At 32.5% G+C, this 25,769-nt stretch overlaps 1 protein-coding gene and 1 long non-coding RNA gene across 2 annotated transcripts; both read left to right on the forward strand.

Annotated features, from left to right (window-relative positions):
• The first annotated feature begins 1,022 nt into the window (after nucleotides 1-1,022).
• LOC128671695 (microsomal glutathione S-transferase 1-like) lies at nucleotides 1,023-1,406 on the forward strand. Its single transcript, XM_053748395.2, has one exon. The coding sequence runs from the start codon at nucleotides 1,023-1,025 to the stop codon at nucleotides 1,404-1,406; it is 384 nt and encodes a 127-aa protein (XP_053604370.1).
• A 231-nt stretch (nucleotides 1,407-1,637) lies between these two features.
• LOC128671696 (uncharacterized) lies at nucleotides 1,638-24,000 on the forward strand. Its single transcript, XR_010369959.1, has 3 exons — nucleotides 1,638-1,757; nucleotides 17,881-18,062; nucleotides 23,702-24,000. It is a non-coding gene; the product is annotated as an uncharacterized LOC128671696 (long non-coding RNA).
• The last annotated feature ends 1,769 nt before the right edge of the window (nucleotides 24,001-25,769 follow it).

Below are 25,769 nucleotides of genomic sequence, written 5' to 3' on the forward strand. Positions count from 1 at the left end.
TCTTTATCACGTTTTCTAAATTTTAATTTGCCTTTGAGACATAGTTTACCGAAAATTGTGTAGCATTTACAGTGGCCGCAGTTACAATGCTTACCATATTTTTTATTTAAAATATTTTGTATGTTTATATAACAATGTGCAGTAACTTTTATGTGATTGGATAAAAACCATCCTCACATTCCTCACCCATCCAAACTATCCCATTTATAATAGATAGTATAATAACAAAGATAATTGACTCGGCGAACAAAATTAAAAATATTTCTAAAAATCAGTACCTATATTCCAATATAAGTTTTTCCTCTTTATCAAATTTAATTTCAGTATCTTTTTCTGCTCAGTCGAGTATCAAGGGAATTCGTTCCTTTTGGAGATGAAATCTTTTTACGTATTTTAGCAGTGACGTCATAACCGTATCGTACCAACAAATACCTTCGACTGGACCCTTTTTCTAATCATTGGACATAGAAATAAATTATTTCACATAAGAGCCAGTTTTTATCCATATGTGTATGTATGTAAGAAGGGTTTATTCGGCCGATATTTTACTTTTGTAAATATTCCAATCCGATATACTTAGGTATTTCTAAAAGTGAACATCGTAAACGATATGAGGCGGCTTAAGTATTAAATCATCTTTAACAAAACCACATACGATTTCCAAGAATGGACTATGTATCAATATGTACCTGGGTAATTTTTTCATTTTCCTTTTTATGTTAATCTATATGTCAAACATATACAATAATAAAATGCACTGATGCACGGTTTGGTCCATGAACGTAGGTATATTCCATGTACCTACATCCCAAGCGAATACTAAGAATTTACTGTTACATCGGCCTTAGGTATGGGGATACACCTTTGTTTCGAAACCTCATGTTTCATGTCATTGGCAATGTCATCTCTGCGAATTCTTGTCAATGTCATACATCAATCAAGACAAGAACAACATGCCAATTGTAACCTTATAAAATTAAATTGAATCAAAAATATTTTTTTCAAAATTTTAAACAATCACGATGGGCTTCGAGACTTTCGAGGGACCACTATCTTTGATACACAGTTACTTTCTGTACTCCGCCATACTAGCTCTTAAACTGCTGATTCTTCTGCCCTTGTCTAATATTGTCTGCAATCCTATGAAGCTGCAGCGCGCGAACATTAGTAATCTGAAGAATCTCACTCCTTTCTGGCTCGTGGCAGGGCTGTACGTCACCACACATCCCGACAAGACGACTGCGTTAATGTTGATCAGAGTTTATGTTTTAGCAAGATTTGTGTCAGCCCTCAGTTACGTTAGCAAATTGCCGAGGATAGCGACTGAGTCTGCGTTTTTCGTATCGTTTGCAATTACTTGCTTCATGGGATTTACTGTTGTGTACACATACCGACAAGCTATTTGAGTGAGCCAACGGGTGTCTGTAAAAAACATGTTTTAAACTCAGTTTGCCGCAAAGAGTGTTGTTTTTGTGTATTATGCTTATATGATAAAGTTATCCATATCATTCCATCAGTATTTCATCGAAAGGTAAATAGGTTTACAGTTTTAATGAAATTATAACATTGACTTTGCATAAATTATAGCCTTTTTTATTTCCCATTGTTCACATGATTGGTTTATTAAATACTTTGTAAATGGTAATCTTATCAACTATAATATCATCAAAGTTGTCGTAAAAATCAAAATATTGGAGTAAAAGTTATAGTCATGATCAGTTATAATAAAAGCGCCGTAAAAAGAACACAGGAAAAAGGTAAGAGTTAATTCAAACTTCATATTTAATTTTATGTAAGTACGAGTGTTCTTTGAAGTCACAGAGTTGTTGACATTTCCTTTAGAAGCTCGTTGACTGGAAAAGGTCACCTCGTCGAAAGTTTCTTCCCAGAGTAAAGGATTATGAAGTATATTAGTTGAATTTTGAAACAATCATCAATACATGATTCCAGAAAAATAATTTAGGGCGATGTAGAAACAGTAGTAGAACAGTAGTAGAAAAAAAACTGTCTGTTTGTCGGTTTGTCTGCATGTCTGTTTGTACACGCTAATCTCCGTATCTACTGGATGGATTTGAATAAAACTTTTTTTGTTATAGAGCTATTGAGCCTGGGCAACATATATAGGGTATAAATTATTTTGAAAAATTGGATTTGGAACACCAGATGGAAAACAATGATGGTACAGCTAAACTAAAGGAAATATAAATGAATAAATAGAAATTGTTCAGGGTGATGAGCATTTTCTGTCGAGGTATAAAAATCAAAGATCTAGAACATCCTGATGCATACCCATTATGGTCCAGATAACATATTGGAAATATAGAAATGACGCCTTAACAAAAGTGGTTCAGCCTGATGAGCATTTCCTGTTGATGCATAACAATCGAAGATCTGGAAAATCTGAAGAAGAGTCATAATGATCGAGCTAAATTATAGGAAATATAGTTTATCAGTCTGATAGGCACCTTCTGTATGTATAGGTATTCGATTTGTCTGTACAATTTAATATCTTTAATCATTTTGACTCCTTACCAAAAACTGTTCGACCATGCGAACGAAGTCGCGGGCATCAGGTAGTCTTTAAATAATAACGTAAATTTATCTACTTTACCAGACGACTTAATCGGATTTCGTCTTAGTTTATGTTTGAAGTTATGGTATGTCCAAAAATACTTACCTACTCTTTCAAAGAAACCAAATTCAAAGATTAACCAGTTATATAGTTTCTCTTATTCTAGAGCCCTCCATAGTGATTACTATTGTAATAGAAATAAAGAGTGTTATACACTACAATATTAGGTACAAAATCTCCCTTTATTATTTTATTTTATTTTTAAGCTTTGAAACGTCTGCCATATATAGGTGTCTATGATACTGTACATTAATAGCAAAAGTGAACATTCAACAAATTTTTTACATGGTCTTATAAATATAGTTATGAAATTAAAAAAATACATTGAAGACTATTAATAGTCCACAAGTTACAATTCAAATCTTTTGTTGTTTTGAAAAGTTGATAAGTAATTTATTAAAGACCGAGTTTTGACCACATAACATGTATGTCCAGTCCAACATGATCATGGATTTAGTAAGTACGGAGTACCTACTAATTCCATGAACATGATGAATAAAAATATATTTTTATACTTATATTTTCCCTTATTAAATTACAAAAAATTAAAGTCGAAACGCGTTTCTCGGCACACGTAATCGTTTGTCTTTTACACATTTCAGACACGTCTGTCAAGTCGTGTAGTAATTATACTCGTCAAGTGACAATGTCAGGTCATGTTTATGATTGAATTTTACATCTAAGCTCTGATTTTTATTATTATATTGGCCAGAAAAAGAAATAAATCAAGTTATCATTATGATTTTTACAAGCAGTTAAACTTGGAATGTTTGGTGTGACGAGTTCCGACCCTGTTGTGATTTCCCTGGATTATCCGTTGGTTAAAACATATATGGTTCACGCTGCATTGCTGGCTATCAAGCTCCTGGCACTCAGCCCTATGGCTGCTATGACCTGGGTAAGGAAAGGCTTCTTCGCAAACCCTGACATTGTGAGACGAGCCTATTTTTCCGAGCTGAAGAACTTGGCACCTTTCTGGATAGTGGGAGCGTTGTATATCACCACAAATCCTCCGTTGCAGCTAGGTATTAGTTTATTCAGATTGTACACAATGTCAAGAGTGACCGTGGTGCTGGGCTACATGACGAGGCCGGCTCCGGCAGTCCTTGCTGACTTTGCTCTGGTTGCGTCATATATGATAAATTGCTATATGTGTATTTGGGTCGTCTTTTACTACAGGAGGGCACTATAATCATTGATATACATCTAAGATAACAATATTATGTAAATAAATCTAATATATGTTACTATTTTTGTTTTTATTTTTTGTGTTCATATGATTGTTCTTTTAGGAATTGGTGTTCATTACGCGTTGCCGTCATACCCCTCAATCGGTTATTTTAAAAAAATACAGTTACACTCAAATCATACCAGCAACAAGTTAATATACATATATATGGCTAAACATTATCGTATTTAATAGGCGCAATAGCCTGTATTCAATGAATTATATCATAATAAATACAAATTAAATTTTTGATAACTCAGTTTATATTCTATAACAAATTGCAAAACAGTGTTTGTCTGCATACATCACTCTATGGCAAACAATTTTCATAATGGACAAAACACGTCCATATATATTTATAGCTTGGATAATACTATCCAATATATTATATATATATTAAGGATACCAATATATTATATATATATATATATATATATTATATATTAAGGATACCCTTAATAATGTATATTGTGCTGTGTACTTGGTGTTTTATCACAAAATGGAGGACTTTACAGCATTACATCAGTATGATCCAAGCTGTGACGGGAACAATACACTTATGTTCGACTTCCCTATGGATGCTATTTACCGTCTGAAGCAGAGTAAACAATTTTGTTTATCAACGGTATAAGGGTTGCCTATGTGAAGTAAATAATTGTACACATTGTAAGAATAACTGCAGATTGAGACTATAATAATATGGATTTACTACAAGATGTTTTATTATCGGTTTTATTTCAATATTTTTTTTTTCATTATTTTCATTAGCATTGTCATAGGAGTTATATGTAGTAGGAATGTTTCACTATGTCAGTCACCTGAGAGCTCACGAACGTTCGTCTCAGTAGCCAGATACCAAGTCGCTGTGGCCGAAATCGGTCTGGATTCGAATATATCTAGACCAATTTTGACCACAGCGCCTTGGTATCCTAACTACTGAGACGAATTTTTAAATATACGTTACATATATATATGGCGATATTTGTGAATATGGAACATATATACTACTTTTAGAACTTATATTTAAAAAAGTTTAGTCTAGCTAATATAATAGCTCCGATAATAAACGCGTCCGATCGCTGCTAATCATTTAAATCGTATGCTGTAAAGGCTATATGGCCCTTTTTATCTTATTAAATCAACAATGTATTTAAGGTATTTAATTGGATAGGGATTAATGCTGTATTGGTTAAAATCGCTTCGAAAATTAGCCATTATTTGTCGTAAAAAGTAAATAACAAAGATGTCATTGTGGGATATCCATAAGAGATAGACTTATACCTTCGCGGAGTTTTCTGTTGACCTTTTCAATGTGTACAATACTTAATACATTATTTTGATAAATCTCGTAGGGTTCAACCTGCGTTTGCAATGTAAGCGGAAAATATGTAATTATTTACGACATCAAATAGAAACCTCAACAATAACAGTATTTCTCCACTATTTAATGGATGTTATAATACATATAAACCTTCCTCTTTAATCACTCTATTAAAAAAAGCACATCAAAATCCGTTGCGTGTTTTAAAGATTAAAGCATACATAGGGAAAAAGGGACAGAGAAAGCTACTCTGTTTTATACTATGTAGTGAAGTGATAGTAATAATAACAACTTACGACTAAAAATCCATTGGTAAGTACATGTAAATCGTATCGTTTACCCGCTTGCGCTAATTAAATGTTTCGTTATCAAATAAATTGAACCATACTAATGTTTTTGTAGATAAATGGTCGGAAAATAAAGTACTTATATGTCTAATGTAGTTTAAAATGAACAGTCGCCAATTACACAAAGCTGTGATTTGGTCTAAATTTTAATATACAGTTTAAAAATAAATCACAGATAGTCTTTCCGATGGAAAATTATCACTTTTTGTACATAGCGACTTCGGTATCCTTAATTTTGTCTAATATTTTGATCTGGATCTGGTGCTCAATTTTAAAATGGCGGACATTGCAACACTACCTCAGTATGGGCCAAATTATTGTAGGAACTTTACACCTGTGCTTCATGTGCCTATCGATCCTTGTACCCTATGAGTTTTTTGACATTTTTGTATTTCTCAATGGTATACTCTTGCAAATGAATCTGTGTTGCTCCCTCACCGCTTCCTTGGTCGCGTATGTGAAGCTAGTCATCGTACACATGGGAAGAATCACAGCGGAGAAACGTAAAGTGACAGCTTTTACTTTGGGTATGTTTTTCATGGACATCGTCATCGAAAAAATATTTGTTACAAAATTTTTGGGGCTTCAAGATTTTGTTTACATATATCCAAGAATGTACATGTTTGGCATTATAGCAATGGTGAATTTGACTCTGTTCGTCAATATCATTATTAAAGTTATGAATAGTGACGACACTTGCATCAATAGAAATAAAAGTACTACACATGCTATTTCTTTGATTGGAGTAGGCATTATTTGTGACTCTGGGACATTTTTTTACTTCGTCATGCTTTTTTTTGATAATTGGATTTCTGACCTTGGGTACTTTGTCATTGTATTTAGGTTGATACCCCAGGCATTATTTTTACTTTGCAAAAAAACTTCAAGAGATGATATAAGGACATATTTTAGGGGAAGAAAAAATCGAATAAAACGAGATTGTCTCACAATTTAATTCGTAAGCACTTGTACTGTCATTTTATTACTATTTATAATTTGATTTTGTTGTAATTCTCTGTCTCTGTGATTTTATACCGAATGACAATATTTTTAGTTAATTACATCACGTTTGTATTACTATTGGCATGGTTATGCATAAGATAAATTGAAAATCATAAACGTAATACAAAGTAGAAATACATTATTTTCATTTCTTCAACGCTGTTTTCTCGTTCCAGGTTCTCATTTGTTCATTTTCTTTATTAACATATTCAACAATTAAGAAATACCTAAGTATATTCTAATAGTATTCCTGTCAAATTACTTTATTTTTTGCACCTATTTTTATTCATTCATTTGCAAAAGCTAATTCAATTGCTGACAGTACCAAACCGTATATGGTTTGATGGATGAGAAGTTAAACAATTCAGTCGTCGGTTGTGGGTCATCCATCAATCTCATGTTCCCACAGGACTGGACATAAATAACCCATATTATTATAATACACATCTACAATCTACTATGCATCAATTACTATACAAATTTTTAAAAGAATATTCATGAGTTTGTTGTAAGCTACCTTTTTATACATTCTCGATTTAAGTAAGCTTTTGACCAATTTTTACATCTTAATTAATCTTTTATGAATCTACGGGATACTAACTCAACGATACTATATTTTATAACAAATACATATATAGATAAACATCCAAGACCCGGGCCAATCAGAAAAGGATCATTTTCCATTATGACCCGACCGGGGATCGAACCCGGGACCTCTCGGTTCAGTGGCTAGAACCTTACCACTGCGCCACCGAGGTCGTCAATCAATAAAGAAAACTATTTACTGATTCAATGTACAATAACGTCATCAGTTGGAGCACTGGACCTTAGAAGTAACCGTGCTGCACCCAGGTGGAGAACTTAGGTGAAGTCACTGAGTATGATGAGAGATTGGAAGAACTTGATCTCACAACACTAGAATGACGCAAGAGAAGAGGTAGCTTAATTGAGACCTACAAAATATTATCAAGGTACTGTGACGTGTCAGGCCTACAAGAACTCTTTCAACTTCACTTGAGACAACATTCCTTGAAACTGTGCCGCCAATTCGCAAATAGACTTCCACTACACAATTTTCTACCTAATCGTGTGATCACAGAATGGAACAAGCTTCCGGAAAATGTTCTTTCTGCACCTTCAGTGAAGAGTTAGTTAGTTGAGCTTCTAGAATGGACAGACTGAACGAAATCACCAAACAACATGCGGATGTATACGCATCAGTTTTATAAGCTGCTATTATGTTCAATACAAATAATAATAAATAAATAATATTTATTTCATATTATGAAAGTGTTATTTTTCTATTTTCTTATTAAATTAAAAAAAAGGATAAACAAATTAAATTAAGTAAGATAAATTTATATAGATGACATTTTGGAATTTACAAATAGGTAAGAGTACATTTCCCGCAGTTCATGCGCATAGTTTCTTACCTGGATTGGCGGGAAAATATTTTCTTTATGGCTATTGATTATGTGGAGATCGAACAGATCACCTTATTTTACACAGGTACTATTTTTATATAATTGTTTAGATAAATTATTTATAATGATATGCAACATGCGGCGCAACAAACTTCACCGCAGCCTTTTCTTCAAGGACTCCAATTAACAAACGTAGGTTTATATAATTTATTTCCTCTACAATGTAAACTGGAGTATATAGTATAAATGTAAGTACATAATACGTCTTGTGAACATGTAATTAGTTTCTCGAAATGAACTTTTGCCCCGACAAGGGTGCATACTACCCTTTTGGGCCTAAACAGCTGTAATATATTAGTGGTTTGAACACAGATTTATCTGGAGTGGTTAAAGTTTACGGTATGCGAGGAAGATTATCAATGGTATCTATATGTTGCTGAAACGAACGCTGAAATATCTTATGGAATATTATAAGTTGTTTTGAGATAAAATCATTAGTAGGTAGGTACTCCGCTGAGTCTAATTCCATGGATAAAATAAACAAAGCTATTTTCGGACAGCTTGTAGATATTTGTTTTTGCGGCAAAACAAACGTTAAAACTGATTGACAGATGGCAATAGATATTAATGTGTCATAGACAATAAAAAAGACTAAACAGGTTGCGTTCAATTCATCCAACAATATCCCATATCATCTCTCTCTCTCTGTTTCTCCTGCGGGGTCCCATATCATCTCTCTCTCTCTCTCTCTTTCTCCTGCAAGGAAATTGCCCTAATTCTAAGTTGCAAAGCCGTGAAGCGCGAGTGTTAAAAATATTCCTTATAATTCTACATTGGCCTGTGATTTTACAACTGGTACAACACGCATAATCTTCGTCAATCTACTTTGGGATTAGTATAATGATTATCTATCATATTTAGTCGCCTTGTAAGACATCCACTAGAGGCTATAGAGTACTGGTGGTATACTATCACCACGAATAATTTAATCTAAACTGATATAGATATACATACATTTGTTAAAGTACTCATATTTTACGGGTTTTATTAGCTTGCAATGTATGACCCTTGTCCGTACGTCTCAGGTGGAATCTTAATGAACCTACAACCTTACCTTCAGTGCCAGAATTAAATAAATTACAAGTTAAATGAAAGCTTGTAAAATAGCAACAGGTGGCTAGCACATCACAGTTTATAGCCCTGACACAATTTAGTTGGTATATAACACGGTTAAGAACACGGTTTAAATAGGTATAGAATTCGTTTTATTCTGAAAATAACATCTAAATGTAAATGAGAAAATTTATATCATTGATAAAAGCATTAAAAATATTTTCGGTTTAGCCATTAAAATATTACCAAGACTATTTATTTAGGTATTCAAGTCAAGACCATCTGACTCCTGAAACAGCAAATAACCTTCTTTGATCTAAAGCTGACATAATAACATTACATATGAAAACATGCGTCAGAATTCAAATTTAAATTCTGGACGTGTATGATCGCAATACTTTCGGTCTAGATCATGGAATTAGTAAGTACTTGCACGGAGTAAGTACCTATTAATTTTAAGGTCTAGATAGTCTAGACGAACCTATTTACTTAAAGTGAGTTGCACGATCAAATTGATGTTGATTTCAACCAACACGCCGCTGACGTTTTGACAAAATTACAGGCTTTGCGTTTTTCTGCGCAAATTAAACTTAACATCAAATTTGACGGTGCAATTCACCTTAGTTATTTCAAACATGTTTGACTAGTTGTTCCCCGAAGCTTCGCCCGCGTTTATCCATGTTCGATCTCCGGTCATTGACTATAATCTCTTCAAAAATTCATCGGCTCCCGTGATTTAGTCGTGAAAGATGGTGAAAGTAGGCTTTCGCATTCATTTTAATTTTATTTATTTTATTCACCAATGACATTAATATAATTACTCCATTTTACAAGCATTTATTTAAGTCCAGAAGCCAGAGTTAGCTGTGAAATGCTGTGAATCAAATCTTGCTACTTAATTGGACGAAAGAAATCTATAATATAAATTAACTAAGAGGAAATTGAAAATAAAATTAAAATCAAAATTAATATACAACAACTATTAACAAGAAATATTTCTTTTGCGATACAAACTTTTGTAATCCCTTTTCATATATAATTATTGTTTTCCTTTGAGTTTTGAATAAAAGCTTGTTTTTAAAATCTTTTTATTATTAATTAGTTTATTATTTCTGATCAGTTCCTATAGCAATTTTTCGATATTTCCAATTCAATATGTTACCTGAAAATTATAATAAGAAGTAAAGAGAGAAGAGAAGGAAGGAACAATCATTACTTCTATTACATAACGTTGTCTTGTATTTACTTGACCAGATATTTTTTTGTCTAAAGCATAGTTAGACGTAGCTTCCCTTCACGCAGATCAGTTTCCACAATTCTTTCAGGTCATGTCTTATCACCAAATTTATTTATCACTTCACATACACAAATGTCATATGGAGAGAATGAAGAAAGATCTTCGCATCCAGTCAGCTTACGGCGGAAAGCCTCCGGTCGTCGCCTATAGTACTATCTGGTTCTGGCAAATCCTGCCTAGTTTCCTTAGAAGGAGCCCAGACAAAAGGCCTAACTGCGGAAAATATAGTCCTCAAAAGAAGTAAATAACTGATACTGTTAATAAAATAAAATCTAATTCAGTGGGATTACTAATTTAAAAATAATTGAACGTTACCTGAAAATATTTTCCTATTGATACAATAATAATCTGGACAAAGCTGACTATATAAAGCTCACCGCGCCCTCGAGCTATATTCGCAAAACCTTTTGTCTCTTTATTTATGGAAAATGTTTTCGTGATAATGTCGTAAAGTTAAAAAAATAAAATAAATTAATAACATTTTTTAATAATTTAAATGTTTGTTTCAATACAAATGTAAATTGTTTTTATGAGATAAATTATTGATACTCGACTGTACTAAAAAAAACAATGATTGTATGCAGAAAAATCAAGCTTTTAATATTAGGCATAAAACTGCTATAGCAATAAAACTTATCTAGTATCTCGCACAGTTAGCTAAAGCAAAACGAATTTACCACACATGTGGTAGGCCCCGTGTGCGGTCTCAGTACTCTCATAGTAAAAATGCACGATAATCAAAATTTTCGCGAACAAAGCCACGGTTAGCTAACTCGTAATCAAAATCGCCATTGCCAGTACGATAAAAAAGAATCATAAATTTTATGATTTATGTATCAAACCCGTAATTTGATAAGGGCAACGGAATTCCGATACGGGAAACAAATTAGATTATTTGTCCACAATCCTCTTTGTCATTCGTATATTTAAATCTGTTTTATTAATCTGTTGGAATACAATTGTGTTTTGTTAGTGAAATTACAATAAGATTTACATGTCTATTACTACTTAGGTTTACTATTTTAAATTCGGAGAAACTTTTTAAATCAATGTGATTTAGAAAGTCTCCGCGATGATAATATTTATGGTTGAATACTTACTTTTTTATTTAGGTATATTTTAAAATATTTTTTTCAATAATTTGGAAAATATATACTATATTTATTGGACTTATTAATATTCTATTTAATTTTTTTTATATTATTATAATAGTATTTCTTTGTGAAGCAATGGCGTCGGAATTTAAACAAAGTTTAAATATTTTAATGATAAGGATGAATGACTAAATGTCATGATTCCGGGGTAGGCAATGAAAATAAATTCGTTCTTGTCCTGAAAATGAAAATTATGAATTACCTAAATGTTCAAAATTGCTGAATTTGATTTATTAAGCCGTAATAATCACGGTCTGAACATAATGACTTAAATTGAAATCGTCTTATGGTTTGAACTCAGATCGTTGCCATTTGGGTAATAGATTTATTTATTTATTTTCTAACACTTTATGAATATGATAAAGATTATTTTTTAATTTTTTCCAAACTTTTTAACACTTTATGGGCAAAAAATACCATTGATGTTAGTTTCAAAGAGTATTTACGGATTTATTTCTCTTGTATTTAAATCCTGAATCGAGGCTCCTGTATACAGGAGGCTCGATTCAGGATTTAAATGAAAATGAAATAAATCCTTAAATACCTACCTATTTTGTGATATTTTAAACATTACATCTGGTAAACCATTATCGTTTCTTCCAGCGAGAAAATAGAAATACTTAAACCAACTTTAATTTACACTCGTACCGCTGGGGAAATCTGCTAGTTGGAAACCCTCGTTTTAATAATATTTAAAAAAGAGGTAATTATTGAATATTTTTAACACCAACGCAAATGTAACGTTGTAACTCTTCCCTTCCACGGGTTAAAAGTACTCGTAGAGGTACACTTTAGGTCGATTTTTAGTTACGCAAAAACACATATAAAAAAACCATCCATAATGTATTTTTACTCGTAGAACGCCACATAAACATATCAAGACCCGCCGCCTTTGTAATTAAAGTCTTTGAAGAAAAGGCTGCGGTGAAATTTGTTACGCCGCTTCTTTTTTAACAACACTTTGTAAGTGTGCAGTTGTTTTTAAATATTTTTTGACGTCAATAATTAATGTATAATAAGATAATATATACATTTTAATTTTTAGCCATTCTGATTGGTTATCTGACTAATTTGTCTTCGAAACTCCAATGTCGGTTTTAGTACCCAAGTTAGAAAAGATATGACAGTTTTAAGCTATTTCGGGGTAACATCAGGCGGCCCTAAATACTTAGGCAGTTAGGCTTTCTTACTCTCCAAGTCAGCAAACATTCAAATATATTTGAATTCAGATTTGCATAATAATAAGGACATTCGGATATATTTAAAACTAGTAGGTAGTCTTAGCACCCAACATTAGCACTACATATGTAATTAGAGACCCTCCTCATTCGCTGAGATACGTCGAAACTTATCTAATGAAACCAAAGCGTGGGAAAGTTAGGCCCAAAATATCTTATATTTTCTGTTTGATCCAAAAATTTGAATGTCCCAAAATTCCTTATTACATTCCACTAATGATTATTTGTCTTTAATGTGTCACATGCTTTTTAAGGTTATAACAATGGCAATGAAGAAAATGTTCACAAGTCCATCTACTACACCTATTTTGTATAATTTTAGCATTGCTTCCAGCATTCAAAGTTTTTAGTAGGTTCGAAATGTTGTCAGTATCAAGTTTTAGTTTTAGTTTTAAAATATAGTCTTTATCTATATAAATGAATTTTACCGATAACAAATAACATTTACTAAGATATATACTAAATCACTAAACATTCACATTAGCGCTATCAATATAATGCTTGAACGATATGAAGTGTCACAATCTAAATTTACCAAAAATCCTTTTTGCCATTATTATTCAAAAAGTAACCCTTTACAAGACTTTTGAATTATCTAACAGAACCAGCGAGGGCTCCTAGAATTTTTGGTGTAAAATAAAACTCGTCTAATGCTCTCATTTATTCAAATTTCTACGAAGAAATGACACGGGCAAAAGGATTTAAAAAGTGCTCAGTTATTTATCATAATGCCCGTTAAGAATTTCTGGAATCTTCCATGAAATTTACCCCTAATACGGACATAATTAATTTAATGTTACCTTTAACCTTCTCAAAATTTAGTGAGAATCTCCAATCTCCGCAAATAGGTCTTTCTTAATTCCTAAGCTGAACCCTTTCTACTAAATTATATTTTACTAGCGATATTTTTAAAGATTTAAGCATACAAAGGGATATAGGGACAGAGAAAGTGACTATGTTTTATACTATGTTGTGATTTAACATGACGACGATCCTTTGCTTAGTTAGCACGTTGATTTTTCTATATGAAAGTCTTGGATTTGATTTCCGGTACATGTTTATTATTACCACAGACAACTGCGTTTATTTCAATATTACAACTTTCTATATATAAAATTGTATGAATTACATTCTTGCGTTCTTTTATATCGGCCTAAATAATATTAGGAAATAAATAAATTTGACTTTGTAATCAGAATAAACGTAACAAAAGTGCTGACGAACAAAGAACAACTGACAATCAAATGCTGACCATTCATTTACGATTTAAAAGTACATTTTCCCACTTTTAACATTTTTTTTATTTTTGAAGCGTGAGGGGAAGGCTTTTGTGCTTATTCATTAACTGAACTGAATTTCTCTGTCAGAGAAACGAGGTGATCAGAAAATTACATTTTCTTCAACTGATGAGCACCCATTGAATTCTTCCTACCTAAATCACATAAATATAATATATAATCACATATATTAAATCACATAAATGATTAGACTGCTTTCGGCAAAACACAAATATACTTTTTTGCAGAAGTTATTACACCTATAGTTTTTCATAGTGTACATATAATATAATACAGCCAGTGTCATTAAAAAAAACGAGCAGGTTTGTGTAGCTGTGTGTTCCATTTTTTTTTAATAACACATCGTACACCGAGAAAATAAAATCTGAATGTAAAGAAAAAATAAAAAATTGAATAAGGTTTTATGCCAGTTTGAATTGTAAAAAAAGTTATTCCTTTGGTTAAATTTTGAAATAATACGACGGAATAGTGGAATATTGTTGCGATTGACACGTTTGAAAGTAATTAATTCCAACCCAGAAATACGTCGTGTGGGAATTAATTCCTTTTGAACTATATCTAACAATCTACTATTCCATTCAATGTCACACCATTAAATGAACTTTGCGTGAGGGCATCATTTTTCACTTTTTATTTATAGTCCTCCATTTTTCTGTCTCGGCTTTGAAAAAAGATACTAACAATATTTTATGGGACTTTTATAAATTTTTACATTATCCTTCTCGGGATAAAACAACTTTAACGAGACATATTAAAATAATTAACTTTCTTCCGTCTTTATGAGTTTGATCATAAAAATGTTGCTTAATCACCTCATTGTAATTGAAATTTCGATTGATACATTTCAAACCTTGTATAAAAGTCTACTAGTTTTGGAGAAACAGTCAAACAGGAGACACAATCATGGGACACTTCATGACTTTTAGTAGATACGGATATTGTTGATTTTATAGTTATTTATTATATATATATATATATATATATATATATATATATATATATATATATATATATATATAATATATATTTTTATTTGTTGCCAGGAACAAAAATGTTTTAATATGGCAAAAAGTAAATTCAGTGAGATAGGTACATAATTTTGCAAATTGAAAACACACCTCATTTTAATAAAATACGGAAGTACCTATACATATCCTTGTCGTGCCGCAAAGAGTTGGTATAACGTTTCCTAATTGAATAAAAGCTTTCCGACTCACTCTACAGATTTAAATTAATGAGGTACCATATGACTTGCTCATTTTTATATATATATATAAAAAAGAACTAAATGTTTTCTTTCAATTTCTTGAAAGTGAAGTATATTATAAAAATAAAATTTATAGTTTGAGAAAACAGACATAAGTTTCAAAATCGACTGAACGGGAAAGTAGACTGAGACATATTTTTTATTCATTGATATGTTTTATAAAAACCAAAAAATAAATAGACTAAACCTAATAATACCAACATATACCTATGTTGCCGATACCTTCTCTAAATACTTGCCTCCTATTGAGGAATATCTTAATAATAAGGCATATGGCTAAAAACTTTAAATATGCACACATATACTTCATATAAAGGAGTGAAATAACGCCGGATTAAAAAATATCACGATATTTAAATAAAAAAACTTAGACACGGAATGAAGGAAAACAAAACGAACAAGTTTTCTAAGTAAATGAATAAACAAGAAACCGGTTACTAGCAAAAAATAAATATGCTCAACATTGAAGAGAGTCTAAAGCTGAGATAAACATAGGAATTTATCGGATATTTTAGATATACCTCGATCATATTATGATAACAAGAACCTGAAAGCTTGTTTACAGTTTTTGCTAGTATTTTTTTACCTCAATATTTATGTTAAAGAAAACTACATATCACAAAATGTGATCAAAAATCGTTGAACGTAAATATTTGAAAAAAGAAACCTTTACCAGAAGATTGCATTTTTGCCCCGTAATTTTTGCCACACTTTTACAAAAAGAAGTTGATGAATTATAATTGAATTTAATGCACTAGCAGAATATGCAATGTATGGTTGATAAAGTTTAATCCATGTGTTATTTACGGTAAAAAGTCACTTCCCTTCCAACTATCTCCACACGAAAAAATGATTAATTGCGTCTTAACGTAAAACGTGAAAAAAGGACATACAAACAACAAATAATATTAAAACGAATTTCCTTACTGATCGATATATTTTTATCTAGCCTGACGACGTGTCCCACTGCTGGGCAAAGATGAAACCGGTTTAACCGGTGTCCTAGCTGAACTAAATGCGCATAAAAATTCTTGCGAGTGAAACCGCGTACAGAGGCTAGTCATTCATGAAACACACGCATAGCTTTGTACAACATTCAGTCATCAGCTACAGCTTAAAATAGCCTGTAATAGTAGGGTCTTCACTTTTTCCAATTTTTTATGTACTTGTGTTACCTACTTGCAAATAGGTACATTTTGCTTTGCTTCTAATTGAATTAAGCGTTATCAACTCTGATCATCGCTCCGTAGACATTCCTAGACCCCAAGAGTTGACAATGAGGAATAGTTGTCTATCCCGTAATGGAGAAGACGTGCAAGTATTTATTGTTACTGCGTTACCTTGGTCGTGGGTCGTGACGGAATTTCTATGAACAGGGCCGAAGGGTCGGCTCGGAGCGCGTCGAGGGAAAAATTCAAATTGCGATAATACTATAAGATTTTATTTCATGGCTATTAATTCTTCCGTTCTAGTTTGTTAGGGATATTTATGGGAGTATTTTTTATTTAATATAGATATTTAATCTACAACGTAGACGTCTGGATCTTTTTTTGCTAATAAATGTAGCCTATCTGAATCGGTGAGCAAATTTCATCAGTAGTTTGTTGATGAAATTGCTCAGTAATTATGAATTTGACACAGTATTATTTGAGTTTCTTTCTTGCTAAGATAAATACAAATCGTTCATCTTTATTACAGTATAGCTTACTCTTTCCATAGAATAGAAAATAGTGGAAAATTCTACACGTACGGAAGTGATTTTCTTTGGATCGCTTAACCAATGAAGTAAGTAAGGTACAAGTACACTAAAACACTCATAGCCGTGATTTTGATGTTGTAGTATGGATGAAAAGAAATAGTAACTCTATATATTTACATACATACCTTCATTGTTTATGGTCTCTGAGGAAGAATTATACCCATACTATATTTACGTTTAATTTAATGGCTTATGCAAATAAATGCTGTTTAAAAGCTTGGTTATTTATTCATTTAGACTTTACGCATAAAAGGTATACCCAAAATACACTCTTGGACATATTTCACTACGACGAATTTGTGAATTCCTAAGCCTTAGTACTTATTTTCACGAAAAAGATTGATCTTTTTATTACAAATATTTGTTCACTTACTTGTACACACTACTTAGCAATATAATCATTTACAATGTACCACTTTCAAACAGGCTACAGCCGTAGATAAAAGAAAATATGCTTCAGCTCAGTTCGATGTTGCTCTAATCAGCAAGCTGCCATGCGAACGGGCGCAACACTTAACCATAATTGATTTACTAATAGATATCGATTTGGTCCAAGAGCATTCAAGAATGCTTTTCGTAAATAGGGAAAAAATCTACTAAATATGTATGTTTCGGACTCTGACTTATGAAGATGTAAACTATAACTTAAAAGCTATTTGACGAAACAATACAATGCCCTGCGGGGTTTGTTAAGGGTGTGCGAGACGTAGGCGGAATCCCATGAACTCTCTTATAAAACCAAGAAGAGTGAGGTTATGGTTTTTAGTGTTGGGCGTAAATCCACTCACTGTCCATTTCAGATAGCGACTCTTCGAGGGGGTTCCATTGCAACGCGTCTCGCAGTTTAATTACCTGGGTCATATTGTCACGGAAGATCTGAGTGACCATATGGATATTGAAAGAGAGCGTAGGGCTCTCTTTCAAAGCGGTCCGATGCAACATGGTGGCCCGCAGTTTTGCTAAATGTACCGCTGACGTCAAGGTAACCTTGTTCCGTGCTTATTGTCAAATCTTTTATACTTGCAGCCTGTGGACTGTCTATACAGCGCGGGCCGTTGGGGCCCTGCGAGTTTAGTAGGTATGATAATGCATTCAGGGTGCTGATGGGGCTGCCTCGATTCTGCAGCACATCGGGGATGTTTGCAAATGCTAATGTAGATGACTATTACGCAATCGTTCGCAAAAGGACGGCTTCCCTGATGCGTAGGGTCCGGAGTAGCCCCAATAGCATCATGAACATTATTGCCAATAAGCAAGAAAGTCATTGGTTCAAGTGTCATGTATCCAACAATGTTAGTCTGGAGACATAGACGGAATGCTCCGTGTTTTTCTTCAGACTGACATTTAAATTTAAATTGATTAGTGGTGGTCATGGTGTGTGGGCTGTATGTTGACACGACTTGTTAGTGATATTCATGTAAAAATCCATGCAGTGCTTTTTGAGTTTAGTTCGGACATACATTTATTTTCATACGATTTAATTTTATTGTATATTGTAATTTGATTTAATTTAATAATATTTTAATTTTATGATTTTAATGTAATTATGGACTGATGGTGTCTGAAATAAATGTTTATTATTAATACTCTTTATTGCACCAAAATTGAAAAGTACTGAAACGTAAAATAGACAAAATGTGGCTAGAAGCATTGATTTACTTGAACATGTATATATATATATATATATATATACATAGATACAGACGGAGAATTCGGATTAACCCTCATAAACCCTTAAGAAAATTGTTTATATGCGCTGGAAAAAGTGTTTCATTTTTATGTGAACCCTTTCTTGATCTCTGGTTTGTGGCCCAAAGGAATTACATCGTTCGTAGCTTGTGTTGTGGCTTTGACTTACAAAACTGTTTTGTGTTGACTATTAGACGTAAAAATTGCGTGGTTACATTTTTTCTTTTGTATAGGTAATATGCTACTTCAATGTCACTTCAAGTCAAACTTGATGAGTATTTCCCATGAAATTAGTAAGTACAGCAGTACTTATTCAATCCATGGTATTCCCATCTAAATATCAAAAATATAATCCTAATATTATAAATGCGTAAGTAAAATTCTTAATGTACTGTTAATCCATTGCGATCAAAATCGCGCATTATACAGCACACCACATTCACCAGAAAATTGACAGGAATTTCAGACATGCAATAGCGAATTTTAATTGAAACATAGGAATTCACGGTAATTAAATCCGATAATTGTATATGAAGTACCACATTCAATAATGACCGCATTTTCGATGGAATTCAGTCATCGATTTAATTTAGTGGATCTATGCGATTGAGCATAGAGTATGCAAACGGAAATTCCATATTTTCTGCCGCATCAACCGATATCATGCCATCGATGTAATTAGTTCATTAATTTACTCGAAAATGGTAAATGGATGTTGCTTTGAGCTAGTGCAAACTGATGTAATGTATGTTATATTAAAACTTAATATAACATACCTAGATTACAACTACAGATTGCAACATTTGTACATACTTTTAATTTATATTACTGAAACACGTAATTAATTACTGAAATATTCAAATATGAAATTAATTTAGGTATCTATATAATTTGAAGTGAAATTGAGTATAATTTGTCTAGACGTCCTTATTAAATGATGAAAACTATTAATTGTGCGAAACATAATCACAAAGACTTTCAATTTCCAATGAAATATGTTTGTTGCAGATGTTACAATACGAGTTCCTTCCATTGAGAAATTTACCACCAATCTATTTCTCTCGAGCGTTTTGCACAATCAATTCCACGTAATATAATAGTGAACATTTTGGGATAATATTTTACTTATATGAACAGCAGGCCTACCATCAACTTTTACAGAACGATTCCTACGTCACTCAGTTCAATTTAGGCACCTAAAATAAATCGTATTCATACTAAAAATTAAGTCGATGGTACGAATTTGCGATGCAGTTCAGTTTAGGTCGTAAAGTGGAAGTAAAGTTAAGTAAATAATTAAGAGATAATGGTAAGCCCCCAGGTCTACAATTTGGATGACAATTCTTTTATTTTCTTCTAATGTTGTTACATCAAAATTCTACTCTCAGTCCACATTATAATAATTTTTGCTGCGTCCCGGAGCTTCGCTCCCGTGAGAATTTCGGTATAAAATGTGGTTATTCCAGGTTCTACCCATGTGCCAAATTTCATAACAATCCGTCTAGTAGATTATGCGTGAAATAATGGCAAACATACATACACTCATATACACATACATCATCATAAACTTTCGCATGATATCTATTAATAGAAAGCAGGATAAACAGTGTTACTGCAACATGTTATTGGGCTATAAATAGGAGATTCTACCCATAGGCGATGTGCTAACAATGTGACCCGTATTTCATCTCAATTTTACCTTTAAGTTCGAGTTTCACAACTCTAGGCTCTGTATTTGTATCATCGCTAAATCAGTAGCTATATAAAGACTTTTCATAGAACATTTACAGCCAGAACATATAAACCGTGCAAATTATTATTTTTTTTTACCTCTAAATGGGCATTACCATTACATATGGAGTAATTCCGGAGAAATATCTGCACGTGTGACAACGGAAAACGAGGAAACTCGTAATGGCGGGAATATGTCTCCCGAGGACTGGGGTCACGCAGAGGTTACCTGTCTGAATAATGTTACAAAAGATGGAGGTATTACGCGGACGGTTTCGGTGACCTTTACTTTGGGACAAGTCCCCGATAGGTTGAGAAGATTATGCTAGATTACTTTTTATAAAAACTTCAACAACTGATGAACTTGTGATGTGATATCTTTAAATATATAATACAAACATATTTTAGACTACTGTTAAAAAGTCTTCATCGGGTCCGATGGTTATCCTAAAAAAAACCTTGTTTTTTGACCTGGATATTTTCAACTTTGAAATAAATTGCATGCAAATTTTCGGAACAAATTTTAGTAGAAATTTTGTTTTTCCGCTGACTCCGAGCTTCGCGGCGTCACAGCTATTAATGCATCTCGTGCAGCGTGAACCTTCGAAATTGAGAATAGATATATTTGAGTAAAACTTATCGAAAATATTCACAAGTCAGATATTTCTATAACAATCCTCGATTTATATTATCCCGAGGGAGACATTTAAAAAAAACCCGTTGTTTACTTACCTTCTTATTTGTTCCTCATAAACTAATATTGCTGTGGAAACTATTGATCTCGAACTGAAAGCTAAGTCAGATTTACCAGCTAATCCATATGAGTATACCGAGCGCACACAAGCGCCATCATCATATTTTTATCAATTTCTTTAAAACAGAGGCAAATTTTAAAAATCTGTCTCGGAATAATTATACTTCCCCAGATAAAGAACTGCATTAAGAAAGAAGAAGTATTGTAGTTTTATATAGGACACAGTTGCCTCAATGTACTAAACGGAATACGGTGGCCACTATAGTCTGTTTAGTAAAATTGTGACTACATATTGTACAATAGAGAACCATATTACTTTAATTAACTCCTTTAAACAGCATAGCATAATTTGTCCGTGCTAGATATATATATATATATATATATATATATATAAATAAATACGATACGATATATATATATATATATGTATATATATAAAAAATAAACATAAATTTATATTTAAAAAATGGTAAGCCCTTCTGGCATAATACACTATTTGAATGAGTTTCTTTCGGCATTTCTTCTCAGCAGTGGTCGTTCCGAAATGCTAGTAGTTTGTACTTTTTATAAACATCATTTAATTTAGAATATGACGTGAAAAAGTGCCCGTGTAGGCCTAATTTCTGAATAAATGATTTGATTTTGATTTGATTTAGATTTTAAAAATTTTCTTTTATTTAAAAGAAATCGATAAAAGATCCCACCTAATGAGTGATAGGTGTGCGCTCGGTACACCCTCAAGTTACAAATGCTGTGGGTAATACTATACCCTGTGGGTATACTATATAGTAAACTAGCGCTCCGTCTCTGCTTCGCTGAGGTAGTGTGATAAAACAAACATGTTTTACCGCATTATAAATTTACCAATCAATTTAAACAGATTGACGCATTGTTAACATATCTATACAAAGTTCTCATTTAACTATTCAAGTTCAATATTAAAACCGTTTTCTTTTCGTACAGGTAACAGTATAACATGCTAACCAAAATTATTGGAAGTTTACTCTTGTTACCATTGCGTATTGTTCCATCCAGTATTTCAATGATTTCCCATATAAAGCCTCCTCGCTTTGTTCATTTTACCAATCACGATGTAAATACTAAATCCGATTAGACTCCAATCATGTTAACAGGATTTTAGTCGAACTCGTGTTTACAGTTAGGTTTAAATGTCTCAATCAGTTTATTACAAGTTTTTAGAATGGTTACATTACAGGAATCGTTTTCTTTAGTTAAATATGAACATTTCAATCGATTCTCCTTCACAAAAAAACTTTTTATAACTTGAGTAGGTATAAAAACAAAAATCACACGCTTCTAAATATACGTAAATAAATTACCTACCTACATGAAACCACGTCAACAAAATGCATTTCCCGCCAAACCTAATAAATAACGATGGTCCTGTCATCGCTGTCAAGTCTTGAGCGACCTATTTATGCAGAATCCATAGAAATAAAATCAGATAAAATTTGAATTTCAAAAAGAATGTTCCAATTTGTTTTTCCATTTTTCCCCTTTGCAAAGTTCTTATCGTCTTTCGCCACCGTTAAATTTTGAATTCGGAATCGGAGGCTTTGCCTAAATTGTACACTTCGTCGAGTACACAATACTGAAAAGTACGTTGATTTTCCGGAGCAGAGCGATGTAAATACCTACTTTCGCATCTAGTACCGACGACATTTCGTTACACGCTGTGAAAACTGGATACTGCAATGCTTATGTTGAAATGGAATTTGAAGCTATATCGAGTAAGCGGAAGCATAATCCGTCAACAGTATATTTTGTCGATAGAAAATAATGCGTAAGTACCTATAAAGTAAGAATAATTTACTTTCCTTATTATTTTTACTGGATGATTTTTTTACTGGAAAATTGGTTGATCCAATTAATAAAAGTTTACGGAAGTGTACATATCTATAGTAAGTGCTTAAGTAATACAGTGTTGAGTAAAATATAATTCATTTTTATTTGTGTTTTATCTTTTACCATGTTATTAAAAAGATAATTACAGTTTAATTGTTACACTAAAAACTTATTCAGTTCTTCCATAAAACATGCCAGTATGAAACAACTGTTAAAAGTATTGCCAAATAAATACACATTCCGATTTACACAATGTACCTAACTGCGGACAGTTTGGAGCTGTTCCAATCCACAGATTATATACTATGTATAACACAATCTCAACCGGCGGCGACGAGCCAAACACCACATTGTTTATCGCTCGCCTTATTACTTGCAACGGAACAAATTAAGAAAACAAAAACTAGAACAGTTCTGGCTCAAAAAGATCTAAAATGTTTGAGAATCGTACAGTATATCCGTATAAGTTAAATACGGTTGCACGTTTCTGAAAACAAAGAAGAAAACTTGACGCAATCCGATCTCAAGCTTGTAAAGAGTACACACGTTATTTTTAAACTCTTTTTTTCTTCTTCTTCCAGGGTCATCCTTATCAACTTCTAATCCAGTCCATCGCAGAGCAAGCTTCAACCAACTTCTTTGAACTATCATCAGACCAACGCTCCACCAAATGGATTTAGTATATTTCTATTTATTTTGTTCAGAGGATACATACGCGCACTTTAGCGCCAAATGTTTGTGTAATAAAACTGTAATCGTGGCCTTAATTAACTTAGTTATTCCTTTACCTTTGACGTATATGTTACTGTAAAAGCCCGAACTACGGAACGTCTTAAGAATTTCCAGTATATTTTGACATTTACCAACATTGAATGGTATAAATTTGATATCATAATTCATTTCGAACCGTTACCGTTATACTCGTACTCTTGGTAAATCTTATATTTTACCTAAAATACAGGGTAAATATTGCAACAAAATACATGGGAAGTAAAAAAAAATATTTATTTTTCTTTTAAAATTCATTAATTTACCATTACAATGATGGTAAATCGAAGATCTGCTATCGAATACCCGAGATTTACTGAAATATGAACTTGTACAGCAACATATATACCCCGAGACGGTCTTATATGTAATATACTCGACTTGACGTATATGAAAATACCAAAGCCATAAGAATCTCGTAGTCAACGCATAGTTACCTAAATTAACCACTTTTATGAGTTGTGAGGAAAATGACAAACTTTCTCTATATATGAAAAAGTTACCCTTTGCCTCTGCCAGAAAGTCAGAAAAAAATTAGCTAGCCTGAAACCTAAAAAGGTCGATCTTGAAAATGCAGTTTTCTTGTTCCACATTTCCACACTAAAATTTATAAGACATAACGACCACAATACGTTGAAAAATTATGGCACTAAGTACTTTCTTGATGCGCCAATGTAAAATTTCGAAGCAGAGCTTTTATGACTGGTCGTACATTTGCGTTAAAAGTATTTTTAACTTGATTAAGGCACTTGAGTTGGTTTCGGCTAAGTTTAGCCTCTGGCATGGACTGAGAGTAAATAATTTTCATAACTAATAATTATTTTAATAAATAAAATTTAAAATTATAATTATAATTAGGTTTACTTCTTGCATACGGAAAGTATATATATGTTACGGTTAAACCTAGAAAAACCTAGGTGCAGCGGTGGCAGGTGGTGGCTATACCGGTGCTGTTTATCTTCAGGTATATAATACTAGTACGAGTAGCTATACAATACTAGTTTTGCCCGCGGCTTCGCTCGCGTTAATTTTCAGGGAAGAAAGGTATGTATGTGCTTCTCCATACTTCAAACTATTTGTATGCAAATTTTCAAGAAGATTGGTTGAGTACATAGAGCGTGAAGAGGTAACAAACAAATAAAGTTACTTTCGCATTTATAAATGACATATAACATATATATATATTAGTTAGGAAGTTGGGGTACATGTCTATATACATCATATGATGATCGGGATGAATAAAATACATACTTGACAAATATTTAAATGATATTTTAAGAGATTATGTGAGTTCTATGGATAATATGTTAATTGTTATTAAAAGAACACACAGATTTTTTAATTTGTTTTAGAAATTTCGACGTCATCTGATTTTTCTTTATATTAATGTTATTAATATTTTATTTTTTTTGGAAATGCTGATATTTCAATCTATATTTTAATCTGCAAAAATATTATAAAAGCTAACTAAAATAGCAGACACCCAGACAACATCTCATATTAGAGAAACAGTTTAGTATATAGCTAGTTAGTAATTAATGTCTAAATTTGAATTTATACTCAAAAGCACTTACCGTTGCCGTACAAAGTTCATGAAAAACTACTTTCAACTTCGCATGTGTAAACGAAAATATTTTTAGGTATGTACTAGTTATGTAGATAGTAGAATACTGCTGAAAGAAATAGAAAATAGAAGGGACGCCCCGACGAACGACCCGACGCCTTATTTAAAACTATTTTTGAAGGAAAGATGAAAGGAAGAAGAGGTCCAGGGAGACCGAGGAAGAGTTATGCAAGTCAACTGAAAGAGAAGGCAAGCGTTGTGTCGTATCGAGACCTTGCAAGCTGAGGATAGAGAGGCGTGACGTATGCTCCACCGAC

Source organism: Plodia interpunctella, chromosome 8, assembly GCF_027563975.2.
Source record: "Plodia interpunctella isolate USDA-ARS_2022_Savannah chromosome 8, ilPloInte3.2, whole genome shotgun sequence".
NCBI lineage: Eukaryota > Metazoa > Arthropoda > Insecta > Lepidoptera > Pyralidae > Plodia > Plodia interpunctella.